This window comes from Antedon bifida, chromosome 1, assembly GCF_963402885.1.
Source record: "Antedon bifida chromosome 1, ecAntBifi1.1, whole genome shotgun sequence".
Classification (NCBI taxonomy): Eukaryota; Metazoa; Echinodermata; class Crinoidea; order Comatulida; family Antedonidae; genus Antedon; species Antedon bifida.
The window spans coordinates 26,407,620-26,429,102 of record NC_136226.1 but is presented as its reverse complement, the minus strand read 5'-3'; the positions used below and the strand labels follow the sequence as shown (position 1 = coordinate 26,429,102).

Sequence of the window (21,483 nt, the reverse complement as noted above, 5' to 3'; positions counted from 1 at the left end):
CAAATAAACGCGAGACACTACGAGGTATATCGAGCATTCTCTACTTCTACGGAGCGCCATTTATGCCTTTATTTACTTCCAAAATAGAAATAGTACTACGGTAACTGCTCCTGTGGACCAAAGTTAGCACCGGTGGAGCACAGTGATATAAAACAGAAATAACTCACTAATTTTAATATCTTTTCGTATGTTAATACACTGTGCTCAAGTGGACCCAATTTGGAGCCAGGGGAGCACAGTGATATAAAATAGAAAAAAGTCACTGAATGTTAATATATTTTCGTATGTTAAAACACTGTGCTCAAGTGGACCTAATTTGGCGCCATTGGAGCACAGTGATATAAAATAGAAAAAAAGTCACTGAATTTTAATATCTTTTCGTATGTTTAAAACACTGTGCTCAAGTGGACCTAATTTGGCGTCATTGGAGCACAGTGATATAAAATAGAAAAAAGTCACTGAATTGTAATATCTTTTCGTATTTAATACACTGTGCTCAAGTGGACCCAATTTGGAGCAAGGGGAGCATAGTGATATAAAATAGAAATAAGTCACTGAATTAATATCTTTTCGTATGTTAATACACTGTGCTCACGTGGACCCAATTTGGCGCGCGCGCCAGTGAGAAAAGGGATATAAAATAGAAAAAAGTCACTAAATTATAATATCTTTTCGTATGTTAATACACTGTGCTCAAGTGGACCCAATTTGGCACCAATGGGAGCACAGGGAAATAGTCACATACAAAAACATATCGAGAAAAAATACTTCTGGAATTATAGGCCTACCAAGTTTGAAATATTTTTGAAATCCACGAACGAACGAAAAGATATTAAGATATTATTTTTTCTAATTATATTACTGTGCTCACTGGCGCGCGCGCCAAATTGGTTCCACGTGAGCACAGTGTATTAACATACGAAAAGATATCAATTCAGTGACTTATTTCTATTTGATATCACTGTGCTCCCCTGGCTCCACTTGAGCAGTGTATTAACATACGAAAATATATTAAAATTCAGTGACTTGTTTCTATTTTATATCAATACTAAACCTGATTCCTTATACTCAAATATCTCCAATTAAAATAAGCGATGATGCCCACGCCGTATATACTGTGATGTGGACGAAAGTCGCACGTATTTTATTATAACCATCACCTTTACATATTATTCATACAATTATCTTGCTTAGGCCCTAAAATGCATTCAAACAATTCTATTTATTGCGTTAAAAACATTAACAATATAACAAAGCAATTATAGCTACAAGCTAAGCATGTTATGTATTGCATAAAAATCTAAAAAAAGGCCGGTACTTATTCAATTCTTAATGTTACATGTTCTACATAAGCCAAGTATTATTATTGTTATTACAGTTATTAGTTATACAATTACCAATATATATATATTATACAAAACCAACGAATTGTTTACACATTTTTACGATCTTCACAATGCATTCAATTCAATTCAATTTCAATTTCTTTTTATTTCGGAAATATCATCAGAAAAATAAAAATCGTAAACTCTAAACTTAAGTATATAGAATGCTTCTCCATCTACAATACATTTTGGAGTTATGGAGCATGTTTGCAAACACAAGCAACAAGGATGTTGCATGAAACCATAGGTAGATTTTCGCATGTACTCATTACAGGAAGGGACACCATGTTCAATAAACATTGCACTGGCATTACTACTTCTAGAGACATTAAGTATACGGCGCAGAGCATTATTGTAGCATACATTAAGAGATCTAATAGTCTTCATACGATAGTTACACCAATACGTATTAATGCAGTAAGATCTAAAGAGACAACATTGCATTAAATAAAAACTATTACGCAAGACTGTAAAACTAAACGCAATCTTTATTTTGGTTCATCTTCACTTCATACCAGTCTGGTACAAAAATATCACCAGCTGCGCCTTCCTTGTAAGTAACTGTTTTGCTACCTTTAATACGTTCAAATATATAAACAACCCTGGAAGAAGAAAAACCGAATTACTCTCTTACAATGACTACGCATTCAATGGTGGCCTACAAATTAATGATATACAAGAGTAGACAGTAGAAGCATGGATTAAATCCATGGTAGAAGCTAATAGGCCTACGTTAATTTAAAGATCTGTCTACACTATCAAACTTGTTTGACAAAAAAAGTGTGATGTGTCCAAATATGGTAATGATATGTCCAAAAATAGTAGTGGTATGACATCATCATGTCCATGGGCACAACCCATTTGTTTTCACTTAGAGTTTGATAGTGTAAACAGAGCTTAAATGCAGTATAATTGCAGGGATTCAGTAGCCAATTCTAGGTATGATGTATCTATAATTTGTCCAATATCATATTTTGTAATAGTGTCACATCTATATAATAGGCCATAACCCTTAACACACGCTTGATCTTAACATAATACAGGTGCCACATATTACATATATGATTTTATTAAATTGATCATTATAACTCTAAAACTTTTAAATTATTGACTAACTTTGGATCATCTCTTCTCACTACGTCCTTGACAAATTTTAAAAACTTGTCGCAGAAATTCATACATCCGTCAGGATTCCACAACTTCCTTGTCTGAAATTTATTTTTTTTAAAGAAGTCGAATTCATTAATTATGTAATACAATGACATAAAAGTTGCAATACAATTATTTTTCTGGCTGTGCGAGGGGTTCTGGATATATAATTATAGTGTAAGATCTATTCATAACAATGACAAAAGTCGGTGTGTTTACTCAGAATTCATCTTCAGGGAAACAGAGAGTAATTCTGAAGTATCCATTACTAGAGCAAATCTATGCCTACAAAATGTCCTCAAACTAATATTTTATATACAGTGGAGTGGATTTTGAAGCTGTTTTAATCAATTAGAAGAGAGGATAGTGTAAGAGTTTTGCAAATCTTTATAGAGGGCGACATTGTTCGTGTGTTGTCACATGGTATGTTTAGCGCGCGTCAGTGGTATCCTGAATGTGAACAGGATTTGACGTGCATTTTCGACCACTCATTTTATACTTGATTGATGTATATTTGGTATGTTTGACTTCTTTATACATGTAACATTATAATATTATCGTATATTAATTGCAGTACCTAACACTGTAATCGTTATTGAGTTTAACGCAGGGAAACGCTTCCCTTATTACGTTTAAATTAAGCCTATGTATTCAGCGCGCTGTGGATCGTGCGTGGTTCACTTATGGCGTGTGTTTATGACGACGTTGAGGTCACAGGTCAATAGGTCAAATTCAGAAGGTAAACAAATATGGCTGCGCCCATAAGCGTACGGAGCATAGAGAGTTTGCTACGTGGGTTGTGGAGCCTACCGTTAATGTTCTATCATATTAAGGTTATATGATTTGCTGTAGTACTTATATATAAAACTATCCTATCAAATTATTTTATATTTCAAGTGCGTTTATTATGTTCTTTTGACTATTTGATTTGATTGTTAATGCCGAATGGCGATGTTTGTAAGCCTAACGTTATGCCTACTTGAGGCTGATTAAGTTGTTTAGTAATTATTATGCTATGATGACGATATGTATTCTTATGTTTGTTATATAAGATATTATTGGTAAGATTGTACATTTGTTTACAGTGTTGGTACATTTGAGATGTACTGCGTCGTGAAAGCTGATTGATGATTACTGATCAGTTGTAGAATTGGATAGTTGCGCCATAGTTTTCGTAAGTTTATACAGTAGCTCGGACTGGCATCGCAGTCATTTGTTTATTTGCTTGTTTGAAATGTTAATCTATAACTGTTTATAATGATTCAAGTTGACCATAGAGATAATGTATGCGCTTTGACTACATTCCTGTACTGATTTATGATTATTGTGTTTTATGATGTACGACACTAGTTATCTGATGTTAATTAGACCTTTCTTATGTTTAGTCACCAGACTTACAGAGAGAGCCAGTCTTTGAATAAAGTTACCATAACAGTATATGGTTTGTCGTGGTATTATCTACAGTACTGTCTGCGTCGGGTAATTGTGGCGCCCTCATCGATCCCCTAAACAGTTGATGCGAGATCAACTACAGATAGTTTTATCAATTAATTTGCTTGGTACATTTTACAAATGGGCATTTAGCGTGTGAATCTGTTTTCATTTGAATTGAAATGGCCAGAAAATCGAAAAATGAAACCACCATTGATTTCTTACCGATTGTCCTTAATATTGCCGTAGTTTCCTAAAGTTTATGATCTGCGTACAATCGCAAAGGGTCTACAAAGCATAACTTATTTTGATGACGTAAAGACACAAACCGAATCTCTATATTAGAACGCTTCTCATTGGATAACAAAATACCTCCCATGGACTATGAATGATGTGTGTCGCGCAGACCACAACCATCTTATCGCACAAAGTAGCCTAGATCAAGTGGACAGGAACGAGGAGACAGATGTACAATACTATAGTGCAAATGTAACAATCGAATTGCACAATTAAGTACTTATTAATGTCATTTTATATTTACCTCATTAGCAATTTTAGGTATGTTGCAAGTTAAGTACGGCTTCACATCTGCCTGTTGAACAATACTATCTTCTGATCGAAACCCAGCAATAATTTTGGGAATACCAAGCAGATAAGACTGGGCCCACCACTTTAATAACTTAAAAGGATGTACAAATTTGTATTTGTTTCTTCCGATTTTGTTGGTTTTTATTTCCACATAATTGAATGGAGGTTGAAGATCAGGATTGCTGGTTTCACAGCAGTCGACCTCTGCACTATACAGCAACGAATGATTTTTTAAATCAGTACGTACAACTGTGTAGAAAGCTTCAGAGTTATTTACAGGGAGATTAGTGTCCGGCTCTTGCCCGTCAACTGTAAAAGTAATGTTTTAGTAAATACTTTTGTATGAATTTTATAAGAAAAGATGGCCATATAATATGAGTTCGGCGGTAGTTTGCATGAAATTTGCAGCAACGGCAAGTAGACAAAATCCCAGCAAATATTTACCCCATATGAACTGTATGTTCTATATAATTAAATCGGCAATTTTACGTGAAATGAATCTGAATCCAATGAAACAGAGGTGTACGGTAATTCATGAAAATCAGGATGTTTAGAATTATAAAAGCAACTTGTGAAAATAAAAGAAGAAATGGTAGAAGATGAATTATGGACATATATAATTTTTCTACCTTTGATGTCAACTTGTTTTAATGAATACATTTTTAAAATCTAAAGTAGTTTTTATTAAGATTTTAACCAGCCTGTTGGTCTGGAATGAAATAAAAAAAAAGAAATATTACAATGCTCGACATATATTATGAACCTGAGAAAGGCTTACCCTGACTTGTCCTATATTGCTCAAACTTATATCCCCAGTACCCCATTTCTTTTTCCTTGTCCGTCATGTTTTTCTCATAAGCTTTTTTCTCCTCTGTTGCCACTTCACTTATGTAATACGTGCCATCGAACAACGTCACAGCCATTTTCCACTCTTCCTTAACATATGGTGTGCACATTATTTTCGTGAAATGTCCTCGGCAACTAACAAAGTCTGTATTCAAACTATTTAAAAATGTATGTGAATGAAATTAATTAACAATGACGATTATGATTGTGAAGATGAACGGCAGAAAATCAGAATTAACCTTAATACCAATGGTAGGATAATGGATTGAATGTACGTTATTTTGCTATCTATAACATGTTTCACTAATTTCATAGTTGGCTTAAAATTAAATCAGTGAAACCCAATATTGTTCGAAAGTATAGTATAAAGCAAATAAATAAAGCAAATTCTCCAAATTAGTGTAAAGATAATGAAAAACATCAAACCTTCGCATTAACAATCATATCATCCTAGAACTTTGTTTTCATAAAATCACATACAGTTCGAATAATTGCAGGTCATAAAACTGAAAACGTGCCTTACTTGTTTACTTTTGAAGATGTCATCATTGCTAATTTTTCTCTATTCTCTTTATGTTAGTAAATTCCCACACGTGCACACCTTTTGTTACTGTACTTTATTAGTCTTACCTTTGTAGTTTGAAATCATCTTTATATTTCTTCGCCTCTAACTTATTTTTGGAAATCCACTTCATGATGTTGTCAAGTCGTTCTTCCAAGTCATCATCAAGTTTCTGAAATGTGTTATACCCATCTCTCAACTTATATTCGCATCCCTGACCGGTAGGCGGCGTATACAGATACCTTAACTTGTTTCGATTGTTTATGTGCGGTTTACGATCTTTATCCATTGAAAAACATCCCAATTCCTTTGGTACAAAATCTTCAAAAGGAAACGCATCCTCCGAAATATCGATATCTAATCCACCCGCCTCCGGAACAGCACCACAAGTGGCCATTTAGGTCGATCTTGACAAAACATACATTTCATAGAATTGTAAGATTTTCCTTACTAGGCATCCAGTTTTTGAAAGAATACATTTTCCAACAAATAATCAGTCAACTTGGTATATTTTCCATTAAGTAATACATGAAGCTAAATGATATGAAAGATTCTGACGGGTCTGGGCATGGGTGGTGCATCTTAGAGAGGTGGAACTACAGTAAGACATTGCTGGGGTGGAAGCAGAACGAATATGGATCTGCAACAAAAAATCCACACTTCCACACACACATGTACTGACCAATGTAAATTTAAATTTGTATCAAATTAAAACCTCAGCCCCTCCTCCCCTCTTTCTTGCTTGGGACTAAGGTGGGAACATTTGAGGATATACATAGGCCTACTTACCTGAAAATTACTACTATTTAAAAGGTTAAAAATTGCAACTAAATGTAAATTTTAAATGTCATAAAAATGTAAAACTTCAAATGCGACCACTGTTGGATTGACTCGGTGGGAACATTTTGGAATACGAACATGTTTTGTTGCTCGCCAGAAACGGGACTCTTTTGCGTAAGCTGGAGGGTGAATGTGCGCCCATACTCCCCAGCATACACCTTTGTTTAAACGAAAAATTCATCTATCTTTAGTAAAGTAGTAAATGCAGAAACTGAGATGAAGAAAGGGAGATGGTAAGGTGAAGGGAGGAGCGCTTTTAATTCAATTTCCTCACTGTGACATTTCATGGTTTATGTTAACATCGACATCCATAATATAACACCGTTCTAGGCCTAAATCACAGCTAAATTGAGCTAGATTGCATTGATTACAACTTTATTAAAAATGCACTTTAAATTAGCATGTTTACAAGAAATGTTAACCAACCTTAGTCGTTTGAGTGTTTTTTCTGCAAAATCCTCGTACGTAGGCCAATCGAAATATTGACACTTGGCATATTGGATAATAATCTTTGGAAATTCCAACATATGGCTATAGGTATGATGTGCAAAAAGTGAAAAAAACAACATATTTTAAATTTGATATACCTAATATAAAATTCTCACGCATATAATTGTCCCATGTAAATGCAACCCATAACATATCAAAACACAAAGACACAACGTTTTAGAGAGAACCATGTATTATGTAGTATATGACAATGTATGTTTAGTCGACGTTGCATGGTTGCATAATTTTAATAAACTCTAGATGTAGGCTTATAAATAATTGTACGGCCTACTTTTTATTCTAAATATATAAACCCACGGGCCGCCAGTAAACATGGAGTTAATGTAGTCACTACCTAAACGTTGCAATTGTTTAGGAGTCAAGTATACAAAGACGAATTGCCGCGAATAGTAGAAAATCAACGGCATTTGGATACCGTATATTTCAACTCATTTGTATCAAAGGAAGCGACAACCAAGCGACAAATCAACGCGCATAGCATCTCAACATCACACTACCATCACCATCGTTGATTGCACCGTCATCGTGGTATTGGAACCACTACCAAAAACCAAGTCAACAGCTTAGTGATTTAGCCACAGTTCTACTGCCATCACCATCTAAGTTAGCAGCTCCAGAGTATTATCACGGTCAAGTTCAACAATCATCACTATCTAGTAAAAAATGTAAGGGTTAATCACGTTCAATTTATTGTTTCTAGTACATCATTATTATTCATTATCATCGACCAACGACAAATTATTCTAGTGGCTGGATTCGGAAAAAAGACAGTTAAAACGGTAACGACACTCCAAGAAAAAAAAAACTATTAAACGAAATTCTTCCTTCTCTTAAAGCTCGTAATAAAAGCTTCGTTCTTACGAGGATACAACGCAATGACGTAAGGCCATCACGCAAGCAGTGCATGACCAAGCACAAGCGACAGTAGTCTTGTTCTCACTAGAACGCAGCGACGTATTGACGCAAAGTGCTGTATTGCGTAATAACAAGTGGGAACCGACGACGCAATAGTGCTGCAAACATCGCAGGTTTGATTTCACCATGGATTAGTCTTTAATCCATGATTTCACGCAGGCGGAGGCAAACACAATGATTAGAATGGCATTTTCTTACGTTGCGTAGATTGCGTTACGTTGCGTCCTAGTGGTACAGCTGCTACAGATGTAGACGCAAGCGAACTGATCATGACAAGCGACAGTTCATCATGTTCGTCAACGTCAGTTGCCGTAGACTGGACCTGCTTCAACCCCAACGTATGCCTACTTGTTGGCTACGCGCTGTACTGTAATGTGTTTTCCAGTGTTTTTGTCTTTCGTCGTTGCGTGAAATCAAACTGATTTGATTTCTCGTAGCGATGTTTACAGCAACTAGCAGGTTGATTGGCTAATAATCTCACGGTCGGGATGACATAGATAAATAATTAGTTCATTTTATTAACGATCGTATGTAGTTTAATATTGTCTGAGTCTGAATGGGTAATTCAGTTTTACGTTTTAGGGTGTTACTCATTTGTAATGCTTGAATGAAATATACCTGTATGAAATAATACACAATATTCAGCATAAAACTTAGTCAATGTCAGATACCTAACATACTGTCTGTAGGCCTAAATACTGCTGGATGTTAATTTATCAAGGCAATTTGGACCATAATGGCGCAGGCCTGCACACCTACCTAGTAGGCAGCTGATCAAGACAAAACAAAATCACAATAATAAAATAAAACTGGTATCTTATCTGTCCAGTTCATGTAGTAACACTAAAATGCTGAAACTACATCAACAGGTTGCATGCAGTATTCAGTGTTTTTGTTACGTTGAAACTTACTTAGTTTTTTTTTCTTGTTTCAACAATGACCATGTGATCCACATGGCAAATGTTTCTTTTTACTCACTGTGGTGTCAGAAATTCTAATTTGTTTATAAAATAATAGTTCTGTATCATAGGTATATTAGGTCTTTTTTATTCGTTTGGATCAATAAAAAAATAATTAAAGTAAGTGATTAAAGTAACAAACATGTTTCAAGTAATTTGAGATTTTAAAAAAATCACTTTCTGACCAGTGGTTGCTAAGATATGGTTATTTTCTTGACCAATGGTAAAAAACAGAGTTTCGCGGTCACTTTTTTCCATTAGAGTGAATAAAAATACGGGTCTTCTGAGTATATTGACAACAGTTTCTGAGATATGTAAAATGTGTTAAAACCCAAATATTTAAGGTCAAAATAACGTTTATTGCCATTTTTATGATTCTTATTGTATTACAGAAAATACAAACATATACAAGTAGATTGCGAGTAATTTGAGACTAAAATTATAAATTTCTGATCAGGGGTTGCTGAGATATGCATATGGCCATTTTCTTGACCAGTGGTCAGAAAATGGGTTTCCGTTCACTTTTGGGAAAATGTTCAATTAGAGTGAATATAAATATGGGTATTCTGATAATTATTTGGACAACAATGACGACGTTTCGATCAATGTGCTTTGATCGTCCTCAGGAGTGAGAATTTCAGAACTATATACGTGGTGTACCGCAAACTTTATATCAACATTTTATTTCGCCATGCAAACTTCAAACAATATATTAAGTTGTATTATTACTATTATTGTTACCACAGAAAACCGTTACATAAGCATATTTTAGTTGCTTTCTTAAAAGTTAGTTATGAATCCTCTTTTAAAATCTGTCTTCTGTGAACACTTAACGCGATCTTTATTGTGGTTCATTCGGTTAGCCTACAAATTCACTTGCATACCAGTCTGGTACAAAAATATCATCGGCTGTGCCTTCCCTGTAAGTAACCGTCTTGCCACCAGGAGTACGTTCAAATAAATATACAACCCTGAAAAAAAAGCCAAAACAGTTGTCAATAATCTTATACGCATTCAATGTGTTAGGTAACGTACAACTAAACTGATCGAAATCAAGAAGTAATCAGTATGCTAATACAGTAATGCAATTAATAATTTTGTGAAGTATAATTATTGCATGGATTAGGAGGTTAGGTTAAATCTCCTTTCACATCGCGCCCGTATTCGGTCCGGCGCCCTGAGAAATATATCGCAAGCGATTCGAGCTCGAATTCGGTTCCTATGATACTGGACAAATGTAGACATATGCCTACCGATAATTGGTTGATGTTTGTGAACTCCATTACGACCTTCAATAAGGATAGTTAGCTGAGGCCTATAATAAGGTACCCTTGGAAATTTCCTAAATGATGTTTAAAAAAAGAAGAAAGCTATAGAAGAAGCTACATGTGATTGACTAACTTTGGATCATCTCTTCTCACTACGTCTTTGACAAATTTTAAGAACTTGTCGCAGAAATTCATACATCCTTCCGGACTCCAAAACTGCTTTGTCTGAAATTATATATAATACAAAAATACATAAAGTTGGAAATAGTTAAAACGGACTGCTTTGATATTTAAACAAAATCTTAAATATTATCGCAACACAAAGACTGACCATGGATGACAATAGATTACTGTCTTAAAGGTGCTTCTTATGTAGGCCTAACATTTATTTTCAATAGTCCTAACTAAATTATCTACAATGAATAGTTAAACCTACAAAATATTTATTAACACGATATTGCATAAATCACATAATATTAAGACTATCTTAGTATGGTGTTCTTACATAAAAACAGATTAAGGAGTTAGTCAGGAGATATATTTTAACGGACTATTGCAAGTCAATTACAGAAATCACATTGCATGGAAAAAGTCCCGTCATATCATGAAAGGGAACTAACTTTTGTATTGGAATTTCTCTGGGAAGTTAGTCCAGGTTTCAAGAATATAAATTAAGTGTCCTGAAACCATAATCAGCATGAAAATTAAGTCGTGTTTTTAAATTTACCTTATTAGCGATTTTAGGTATATCGCAAGTTAAGTACGTCTCCACATCGGCTTGTTCAACAATCCCATGTTCTGATCGAAAGCCAGCAATGATTTTGGGAATACCAATCAAAAAACACTGGGCCCACCACTTTAATAACTTAAAAGGATGTACAAATTTCTGTCTGTTTCTCCCGATTTTGTTTGTTTTTATTTCCACATAATTAAATGGAGGTTGAAGTTCAGGATCGCTGGTTTCACAGCAGTCGACCTCTGCACTATACATCAAGGAGTGACCCTTTAGCTTAGTACGGACAACGCTGTAGTAAGCTTCGGCTTTATTTATAGGGATATTAGTATCCGGCCGTTCCCCCTCAGCTGTAAACAAAACAAAAAGTTATGATTAAACAAATAGTACTGTAGACACTGAATTATATTATTTTGACTGAGTTAGGTGATATTGTGCGTAGAATTTGCAGCAACAGCATGCAAGGAGAACTGAAATGTGGGTGTTTTTTTTTTCTCATTAGTAAGATTCATAAGAGCTATTACAGTGCGTACACAGTTAACCAAATACTTTTCAATCACATTTTACTACAGATAAAACATTTCCCCAACTTCTGTGTAGGCAAACCTGTCTATGTTGAGGCATACAAATCCTAGGCTGGTTACTGGGCAGACACAGGGACATAACATCTCTACATAGCCTAAATTGGGAGATATCTACAAGGTACTGAAAAGTTAAGGAAACTTTAAGGGACATATCTAAGGTCAAAAATAGAAAAAAGAAAATAGACCAAGCTTTGTGAATAATACCACTTAAGTAAAATCCTTTTTTCTTGATTTAAGGGAAATCCTTAGGATTTAAGGGAAATATCTCATTGGTGAATCGGTCACTGGATTTTGAAATAGAAGAAACCATTTTGGATCCACAAGAACATGAACTTTCTTGGTTAATAATCTTACGGTCAGGATGACATTTTATTAACGCACGTTAAAATTAATTTTAAAATAACTGTTTTTACTTTTACATATCATTATAGTTGTTCTTTAAAGCTTTCAACATTTATTTAGAATTGTTTTCAGTTTTAACTTAAATGTGTATGCCATACAAAACTGAACGGAAAAATGATTTACTTCCTCACTCTATGCAGAACAAAAGAGAAATAGTAATTTACCTGTCTCTAAAATAGCTCCCAAATAATAACACAATCACAAATTCCATGATGAACATCATGTTTGAATTAATACTTGACACAAAAACAATTTTAATATTTAAAAAAAAACACAGTAACCCTAGCCTTTTTTTGTTTCTCGGTGCTTTCGAGACATTTCCTTTTTTTGTAGTTTTTTTAGCTTTCCAAATTTAATACACTTCTCTCATAAACCAATTTGATTATTCATTGTATTAATTTAGCCAATACCGGGAGGGGCAGGGCACATATAATAGCCAAATGTCGTCTTAAAGCCAAGAATAACCCGGCATACGAATTCTCGGAACGTAATCAGCAAGTAAGCAAGTATCCAAAAAAGCACCTATGTTTAGAACAACAAGGCCATATACATGGCTGCAGTCGCGTGCTCAAGTTTTTCTTTTCTCTTTTGTGGTGGCAACCAACTTAGTATTGCAATGATCAACAATATGATACAGGTTATATTATCTATCTATCAATAACTATATATAAATGATATTGCACGGTCTGATGTAAAAAGATTATAGAAAATATTTTGATATTGTGTTGAAATCTAAATATGATAAAACAAATATGTATACAGTGAAAATTTATATTACAGAGCTAAAAAGATATAAAGATGCGTGCTCAAGTTAGTGTTTACCGACCGACCGACCAACCGACCGACATAGTGAGCTGTATAAAAATGATGAATAGGCTATGAACATTCGATTTAAATGTAGATGGTGAAATAAGGCTTCTCTTTAGGATCCCATGAGGCGTTCTCTTTTTGAACCACCAAGAGTGTCGTTCAGCTTTAAAGAAGTACAATACACAATTAAAAAATAGGTTGATAAATGTCAGCATTGCTTGTAGAGATCAACAAAAAAATCAAAATAAAAACCATTTAATTCATGTAATTAGTAGTTATAAAAATAATATATTTATTTGCTTAACCAATTTCTGATAATATTATACATTTTAATGATGTGTAGAAAATAAATAATTTAAAAGTACATTGTGATATTTCGTAAAAATTATTATTGAATTGAAATTATTATTTGATTGATTGCATTTTATTAAAATAATTGCTTTATGGGACAGCTGAGTGAATTACAAAGATCTTGTTTTTCAACATGCTAACGATATCATTAATGGCAGGGCGGCGGTCTGGATCACGATCAGTGCACTGCTTGCCTATTTCAAGAAGAGGTTTCATATATAAAATAGTACCCATGACGACGAACATTATTCCAAGACTATAAATGTCTGATTTAAATGACGGGGGTGAATTCGGGAAATGAAGTTCCGGTGCATGCTCTCTGTGGGAAGACATTGCACTTTCTCTGTTTGCAGCTGGGGTTTTGTTCAGCTGAAACATGTCGAATGAAGCGTTCACATGACAGACAGCGCCAAAATCAATAATTTTGGCACCCCATCTGTCACCATTATGGTGGACAAGAACGTTCCTAGTAGCTAGATCATTATGGATGATTCCGTGCGCTTGCATTATTCTAACTCCCTCTGCTATATCTACCGCTATGTGGAGACCTTCTATGAGACTCAGTTGTGGGTCTTGCAATTTGATGGCTTTAGATAGAGTCACAGACTGGAGACGTGCTGGATCTCCCACATACTCGATGACGATCTTCTTTCTTCTTTCAAATAAACCTATCTTGCAAATGCCATAAATGAATGGGAATAATCTGCTTTCTCTTGATAGCATCAGTTGTACACGGGCTTCGAGTGTGACTAAAAACTCATACATCGGTTGCTTGGATTTTTCCGGTGGGGCCATGCAAGATTTCACAGCAACAAGTGGGCCATCTAAAGAATTCATTCGATATAAAGAGACTTCGCCGTACGAACCTTTTCCAAGCGTCACCTGAGAAATAAAAACAATGAGGTTACTTTTGGTTTAGATTTAGATTTATAAATAAATATCAAAAAAAGAAAGAAAATGTAAAATGTTTACCGGTAATGGGTATAAATCTTCAACTGATAATATTGGAAGATCTGTTGGTAGTATTGAATCTAACATCAAAAGATGATCAGGCAGACTGAAGTTATATGCTGATGTTAATACTCCCTTGCGTTGGTACGATACCGATATATTCTGCCACTCTCCGCATAACGAAGACTCGGATGTTTCTTTTTCGTGGTAATAAATGCACAAATTACTTTGCCATTCTCCGCTGAATGAAGCATTCGACGAGGTGGTGTCATAATCATCCGTATCAACAACTGGGGAATGGTGGAATGGTTCGGTACTGATGACACGTTCAGGTCTGCTTCGAAGCCATTTTGCAATGATGCTGTTGATAGACACGCTGGACATCTGGTGGGTTTCAATCGCACAATGTGTTTTCATGACAGCTCTTGCATGGACTGAACCAACATTCTTCACCACAGAGTTGGCAAACTGACCCTTAACAACAAGTGGTTGAATGAGTGATGGAACCGAGTTGATTGCGTCCATGTTGAAACACTTTCGAATGATGTTTAGTGCGGCAATGTGATCAGGTTCTGAATTGGTGATACCCATGGCATTGGAGATGTTATCGTTCAGACAGCTGTTGTCCAAGATGACCAGAGCTCTGGCGTATTGCCTGATTGAGATGTCCAACGTTGGGTCTGGATTGTAACCAATGAAGTCACGTTGGATTGGGTCAAAAGCAATGCCGTATATCAGTTTTAAAATGATAACACGGATATGCGATGGTATCTTGACCCAAACCTGATAGCCTGTAGTTGTATTGTTATCATTATCAGGTTTTACGGAACAGAAGCAACATCGGAAATACTTGTTAAAGAAAGTATTGAAACGAGAGTGCCTGTTGGTAAATAACGTCCAATATTTAAAAATTTCTATACCAGATTAATGATTGTTTCTTTTATTTTCATTTTAGATGCTTCTTTCATACCTTTATGTGTGAAATAACTAGTAAAATTACCATTTTTTACCACTCCTTTTAAATAAATTCCTTATTCGTCCGGGCATAATCTATAAGAACAATGTATATAATCGATCTAATATTTATCAAATAATACATAAAATAATCTTGATTGATAATATGAATTTATTTATGTAATTAAATGAAATTCTTACCAAAATCAATTTTCTGGTAACTTATTGAACTTGAAATTTCTGTAATCAATACAAATAATATAAAATAGGGGTGTTTTTCCAAAAAAATGTGAAAGATTGTTATGGGCCAGACGACTAGGCCTAGGTAGGCATATTTGCTGCGGCTGGCATAGTTTGTAAAGGGTACTTAAACAAATTATTATTATAAAATGATTATTGGCACACCCATCCCTTCCCTACCCATTTAAGTCGGCCCGGGCCCTCCCTAAATTTTGAAAATGATATCATGCAAACAAGACACTAATTCTACGGGCTTAATTAATATAATTAATGAATAATGGTGTATATGGACATTTACTTCCCAGACAAACTACCTCAGGGCAATTATTACAATATCATTAATCAAGGTCAAAGACAACTACTCCCAGAATTTAGATTTTGATTGAGTGGTTGCTCGCTCGGCCTAGTAGTAGACTGTCTGGGGGTAAGTTTCGGCATGAATGAGGTAGGCTATGTAATAGGCTAGGCTAGGCCTAGTAGTGTGTAGTGGGTACCTTTTATATGAAATTATTATTGCTGTCTTTATGGAGGTATAAAATATACCTCCATGGGTCGGGGGTTGTTTGTATCTGGCTTCTTGGATGGAGGTAATTACGTTAGAGCATTATCGTTCTAGCACTGGTGTGGATAGGCCTAGGTTGTCCAGCCCTTCTTACCCTAACCCCCCTAACCACCCACCCCACCCCCCAAAAAAAGACTCGATTACTCTAGCTAGGCCTAGGCCCGCCCAGGGCCACAAGAAGAATCGTTTACATACAATACAGATGGGAGAGTACAGAGAGGGCTAGGCCTAGGCCTGGCCCTGGGCCTTAGTTAGGTTAGGATTTTATTAAATATAAAATATATTATAAAATTTCGGTAATCTTTCGTAGATGTGTAAAATATTTGAAATATTTAACCTTTAATAATCACTAACACCACATATTTTGTAAGAAATTTGCCAAATAACCAATAAAAAACACGTAAAATTACGGAGAATTTTATTAACGATGCTTACCTTTTGAAATTCATGTAGCCTATGAGTCGATCTCCATGGCCGTCGCTACAACAAAGTTGCTAAGCGTAGATAGAACACGCACTTGGCGCGCGCACGCAATGAACCACCACCGCCTTGAATTCCGCAAGGAAATCTTGTTTTCATTTCATTTATTCGACATCATAAAAATGTTCTGTGACCCCAAAAGCAACACAGAGTCACCATAACATGATATGTTTGGGGCCACAGAAACACTTAACTATATAGAATTATTTATCAATATAAAATATACATTTTTACAAATTTAAAAACATATTATAGAACTAGTAACATAAAAAATGCACACAGGATTCATATTTTGGTATTATAATCAGTAAAATGTTGTTTTAACTGGAAACAGAAAGAGAAGAGAGGAAGGAAGTGAAGACCAAAGAATAGGGAAACGATGGATAGGCGCAGATTTGAGAGAGTTTGTACGAGCATAACAATTCATTTTGGCATGGAAAACACCACCCTAAACCGTATATCCACGACAGCAGTTTATCAATCACTGTCCATTTCTAGTTTTTTTAGTTAATCAAATAACTATTTTATAAAGAAATGTTTGATTTCTCTCTGGCTCTGCGGTGAACTTGGTAAAACTTTTAAATGCGAAAACAGTGAAAAGTCGTACGCGGCGCGTAAAGCCTACTCACTCCCATAATTCCCATGTAATGACACGCTTTGATTAAAGATGTATTGTCCCCCGAAAACATGAAAAATGAAGATTAATTAAATCAGACTTTGAATATGTTATTTTGTAGTTTTAATAAAGTTAATCACTTTCATAGAAAAAAAAGAAAAATAAATAATGTTTTCACTTGTAAAATGACAAAATAAATGGTTTAATTCAACCAAAAATCGATTGGCTGGCAGCCAATTTGACCATTTTTTCCTTTAAATTACATTTTTTCAGGTAAATACATTTTTTTTCGATCCAATTTTTGGTCAAAGTGGATAACTATTATGTTACATTAAAATGTAATATTCAACAAAAAATGTTGTAAGAATTATTTTTCAGGGGGACAATACATCTTTAATATTGAAAATATGCGTTTTCAGGCGAGAAGATTTCTATATAATACAGTACCTCTAGCAAGGTGTCTAGCGATAGAGAATGATAACTTCCTCAAATCAGACTCATGGTTATAAGTTCAAGTTGAGACCGAGGGGTGGACCCTGTGACCGTATTCACCAATATATAATAACACTTAGGCTAAGGGTAATACAGTACTTATAAATTAAGAATTCCCTTGACAAAGGGAAACACTTATGGTAAATTAAAGTACTACGTTTTTTGGGTTCAACAAAAAAACAACCAGCATTATTCAAATTTAACGGGTGTATTTTATTTATTTTATGAAAATCAGCTTTTTACTTGTTAGAACATGCAAAAGAAGACATAGAATAAATAAATTCTGTGGATATAAATCCTTCTTTTCAATTTTCACAAAAAGTAGATGAAAATATTAATACTCATTCGTCAAGTGGAAAACCGGTTTGACATACCCCGACTAGTAATACATTGCTCAAACTTATATCCCACATACTCCATTCTTCTTTCAATGTCCGTCCTGTTTTCCTCAAAAGCTTTTTTCTCTTCTGTTATCACTTCACTTATGTAATACGTGCCACCGAACAACATCACAGCCATTTTCCATCCTTCTCGTTTGTATGGTGTGTACATTATTGTCCCCAAATGTCCTCGGCGACATACAAAGTCTGTATTTAAACTAGTAAAAAAGTATACGAATAAAGTTACTCTATATAGGCCTAGGCCTACTTTTAATTAAAATTCTGAAATGAGAGTATTTCGATCTTATAACAAGGCCATATACATGGCTGCTGTCGCGTGGTCAAATTTGAGATTGTGTTTACCAACCGACCGACCAACCGACCGACCGACATAGTAAGCTGTAGAGTCGCGTGCTAAAAATGTTTGCATTAATTGCACGCACACACACAATGTCGCTCGATTCTGTATCTATAATGTGTTCAGTATCATAGGCATAATTCTATAATAATACAGATCATTGTGTGGCGCCTGTATCATGGAAGGTTAGATTACGACTTAGGTTATGGTATATGATGCATCCGTCACACGTAAAACACGCCCATTTTTACTACAATTCAAGCACTTGAGTTGAAAATGTAATTCATGTCACATGATTGTGATTCATCTGAAATGGAATGTTGCTATGACGTCTTATTTGTCATAATAGGCACCTTCCGTTCTGGCTAGGCGGACAGACTGCTATTAAATAATAAAGCTTGCCCAGCTAAAGCTCTGCTGTCTACACTATCGAACTTTATGTTACAAAAAATGATATTTGTGCACATCACACATTTTGTCACAGTAGTGTGATAGTGCAGACAGAGCTTTAGAATGAATTAACAATGAGGTCTTTGTTTTACAGTTTTAGTAATAAAAAAAAAATCAACATTTAATTTCTTCTTTTTCTGTTTGTTCGTTTTTGATATGGATGAAATATTTCCGAAATAAACTTGAAATTGATTGATTGATATATTTATACTTTAACACAATTGTTTTATACAGTAAAATCAGATTACGGGTCCATAATCTTGTCAATTTCCGACCTAGCCTATATTGTTTAGATTCTTTTTTCTGTCGTGGAAAGAATTCAGTGCTCCGGTTAATTCAATAACCAGATACATCTGGCACTGGTTCTCTTGTTCCAAAACTATATAAGTGGAAAACGTCCTTATACTTGTGTCGTTTTCAGAGCGCGCAAATAACCAGCTCGTCGTAATTCGTCTTACCTTTTTATTAGTCGGCTATCATCGTCACCTTTCTTCATCTCTAACTCAAAAAGATTCTTATTTTCCGCAATCCATTTTATGATATTATTGATTTTTTTGGTCAAACGATCGTCATGGTTATAAAATGTATCGTAGCCATCTCTCAAATTATATACGTGACCCTGACTTCCAGGAGGTGTATACAGGTACTTCAACATTCGGTTATCCATATGCGGTTTGCAATTCTTATCGATTGAAAAACATCCCAATTCTTCTGGAACATAGTCTTTAAAAGGAAACTTATCCTCCTTAACTGGATAGATATTTAATTCCGTCGTCGGAACTCCAGCAGCGGCCATTTTGCTAGATAGTGGTAGCAAAAAATGCAGTATTTATTACAAAATTAAGACTTTCTGAGCATATTTATACAGTTTATAACAATACATTCCAGGCCTAAATTCTTAATTAATAAGCTTTCAGTGAATAAAGAGGCAGTATCATTAAGAAAATGTATTGTCCCCAAAACATGAAAAATGAAGATTAATAATCAGACTTTCCGTAGAAACAAAATAATTATTTTACTTATAAAAAGACAAAATAAACAGTTAATTTTAACCAAACCTGTCTCTGACAGACAAGTTGCGTATTTTTTTGCTAATTACATTTTTTGCAGGTAAATATTTTTTTTAATCCAGTTTTTGGTCAAAGTGAATAACTACTATATGACATTAAAATGGCATATTCCACAAACAATTGAAAGAAAACAAAATTCTGCGGGACAATATATCTTTAAGTAATTGAATAAAAAGAAAGAAATAAATAAACGAAGTCAAATGATGTACGTTTAAACATTGCAAAGGTAAGTAAAATGACATTTTAAGTTTCTTTTTTTCATATTTCAGAATACAAGTACAACAGAAAAAAACCAACAAACATTTCTATATGAAAAGCAGTAAACGATGACGTTACAATAGATTAATAAAAGCTACCAATTGGGCTGTCATTTATGTCTTGAAATGTTACGTAATAGCATAAACTGATTTAAAAAAATGAATTTAACGCTTTATACTTGGTAGAGTTTTACCTATAAATTAAATATTGTAAGATTAGGCATAGTATTAACAGAAAAACATCTCCAAACAGTGTCGAGTCAGGTGACTACATTTTAAGTCACGACTGAAACATTGTATACCATTTTAGGGGTTGTGGGGGTGGGGGAAGAGAGACATTACTCCTATATTCTTTCAAGGGAATGAAGGAGGAATAACTTTAAAAAAAAAAAAGGTTTGTTCTATTTGGACGTATTTTCAACCAACCTTTTCGTCTTGACAAGAAGTGTTGTGGTCCGTCTGTAGGATCTTCCTAACCGTATTCTATATGCACAATTGGTAACACAAGAACATTGGAAGTGATACATATTAATTTCTACATTACACTTTTGGAAATTCCAAAATATGAGCAATAGGTATGATGGGCACAATTAAAGTATAAAAAACAGAATTTACATTTATGAAGTTATTAATAAAAACTGAAAATAATATTCCCGCCCACAAAATCGTCTACCATTGTAACTGTAATTTCCATAGCAAATAAAAAAAAAACAAAGACATATTGTGAACCATTAGTATAATAAGTAAATGTATGTTCGGTCGGTCGGCGTTTCATGGTTGTATCGGAACCAACAATTAACTCGATGGCCAATGATATCGTATTGCATTGCGATGACTAAAACGTTTTTGAAATAAATGGCAAAAGTGTACTTTGTCTACACTAGAAAATGTATCGATTTTTTGTTTGTGAACTCGGAGCAAGGCATTTTATTTCTTTGCTCGAGTTTTCAAACTGTTTTACTAGCGTAGGCCTGTACTTCTGCAAACTGGTTTGTCGAAGTTAATTGTTATACTGCATGGTTTACAAACTTTTCTTGACAAAACTCGTAGTTGGCTAACAAAGGTCTGCCAATGTAGACATACCACGGGCGTGCTGGCTACTACCATTACTCTAAAAAAACGGACACCAAAGATCTCTGTTGCCGGTGACATTCGACACGTACACAATTGAAGCAAGGAAAGATAAGAGTTCCTTGATCTTATGTCTGGCTGCGACAAACACAGTACCACCAGTACTGTATACATATTCTCCGTGGCGCGCGGTGCCTGTTTAGGGGCGTGGAACTAATCGTGTCGCAGCCACAGATAAACCCTCGGATCTCCGGAGCTCAGCATTCTGT

The 21,483-nt window shown here is 34.8% G+C and overlaps 3 protein-coding genes and 1 long non-coding RNA gene across 4 annotated transcripts; 1 reads left to right on the top strand and 3 right to left on the bottom strand.

Annotated features, from left to right (window-relative positions):
- Nucleotides 1–1,203: 1,203 nt before the first annotated feature.
- Nucleotides 1,204–7,260, bottom strand: LOC144852774 (decapping and exoribonuclease protein-like). Its single transcript, XM_078710782.1, has 6 exons — nt 7,228–7,260; nt 6,030–6,368; nt 5,332–5,555; nt 4,507–4,862; nt 2,502–2,593; nt 1,204–1,987 (listed from the first exon to the last, which is right to left on the bottom strand). Exons 2-6 carry the CDS (start codon nt 6,356–6,358, stop codon nt 1,861–1,863), a joined length of 1,128 nt encoding a protein of 375 aa, XP_078566908.1. The 5' UTR covers nt 6,359–6,368; nt 7,228–7,260; the 3' UTR covers nt 1,204–1,860.
- Nucleotides 2,984–4,992, top strand: LOC144852843 (uncharacterized). Its single transcript, XR_013614350.1, has 3 exons — nt 2,984–3,051; nt 3,620–3,708; nt 3,920–4,992. It is a non-coding gene; the product is annotated as an uncharacterized LOC144852843 (long non-coding RNA).
- Nucleotides 7,261–9,218: 1,958 nt separating the features above from the next.
- On the bottom strand, nt 9,219–20,617 carry LOC144848520 (decapping and exoribonuclease protein-like). Its single transcript, XM_078705311.1, has 6 exons — nt 20,570–20,617; nt 19,275–19,616; nt 18,003–18,226; nt 11,181–11,536; nt 10,587–10,678; nt 9,219–10,156 (listed from the first exon to the last, which is right to left on the bottom strand). Exons 2-6 carry the CDS (start codon nt 19,610–19,612, stop codon nt 10,045–10,047), a joined length of 1,122 nt encoding a protein of 373 aa, XP_078561437.1. The 5' UTR covers nt 19,613–19,616; nt 20,570–20,617; the 3' UTR covers nt 9,219–10,044.
- Nucleotides 13,351–15,350, bottom strand: LOC144853455 (uncharacterized). The gene is made up of 3 exons (XM_078711155.1): nt 15,285–15,350; nt 14,306–15,164; nt 13,351–14,215 (listed from the first exon to the last, which is right to left on the bottom strand). Exons 1-3 carry the CDS (start codon nt 15,329–15,331, stop codon nt 13,424–13,426), a joined length of 1,698 nt encoding a protein of 565 aa, XP_078567281.1. The 5' UTR covers nt 15,332–15,350; the 3' UTR covers nt 13,351–13,423.
- Nucleotides 20,618–21,483: the final 866 nt, after the last annotated feature.

Coding starts and splice junctions, on each gene's coding strand:
- LOC144848520 (XM_078705311.1), bottom strand. CDS start 19,612: ATGGCCGCTGCTGGAGTTCCGACGACGGAATTAAATATCTATCCAGTT. Junction 18,227..19,274: donor GATAGCCGACTAATAAAAAG/GTAAGACGAATT, acceptor CTTTTTTACTAG/TTTAAATACAGACTTTGTAT. Junction 10,679..11,180: donor TACCTAAAATCGCTAATAAG/GTAAATTTAAAA, acceptor ATATAATTTCAG/ACAAAGCAGTTTTGGAGTCC.
- LOC144853455 (XM_078711155.1), bottom strand. CDS start 15,331: ATGCCCGGACGAATAAGGAATTTATTTAAAAGGAGTGGTAAAAAATG. Junction 15,165..15,284: donor AAAAGGAGTGGTAAAAAATG/GTAATTTTACTA, acceptor ATTTACCAACAG/GCACTCTCGTTTCAATACTT. Junction 14,216..14,305: donor AAGATTTATACCCATTACCG/GTAAACATTTTA, acceptor TTTATTTCTCAG/GTGACGCTTGGAAAAGGTTC.
- LOC144852774 (XM_078710782.1), bottom strand. CDS start 6,358: ATGGCCACTTGTGGTGCTGTTCCGGAGGCGGGTGGATTAGATATCGAT. Junction 2,594..4,506: donor TACCTAAAATTGCTAATGAG/GTAAATATAAAA, acceptor AATAAATTTCAG/ACAAGGAAGTTGTGGAATCC. Junction 1,988..2,501: donor GTGAGAAGAGATGATCCAAA/GTTAGTCAATAA, acceptor TTCTTCTTCCAG/GGTTGTTTATATATTTGAAC.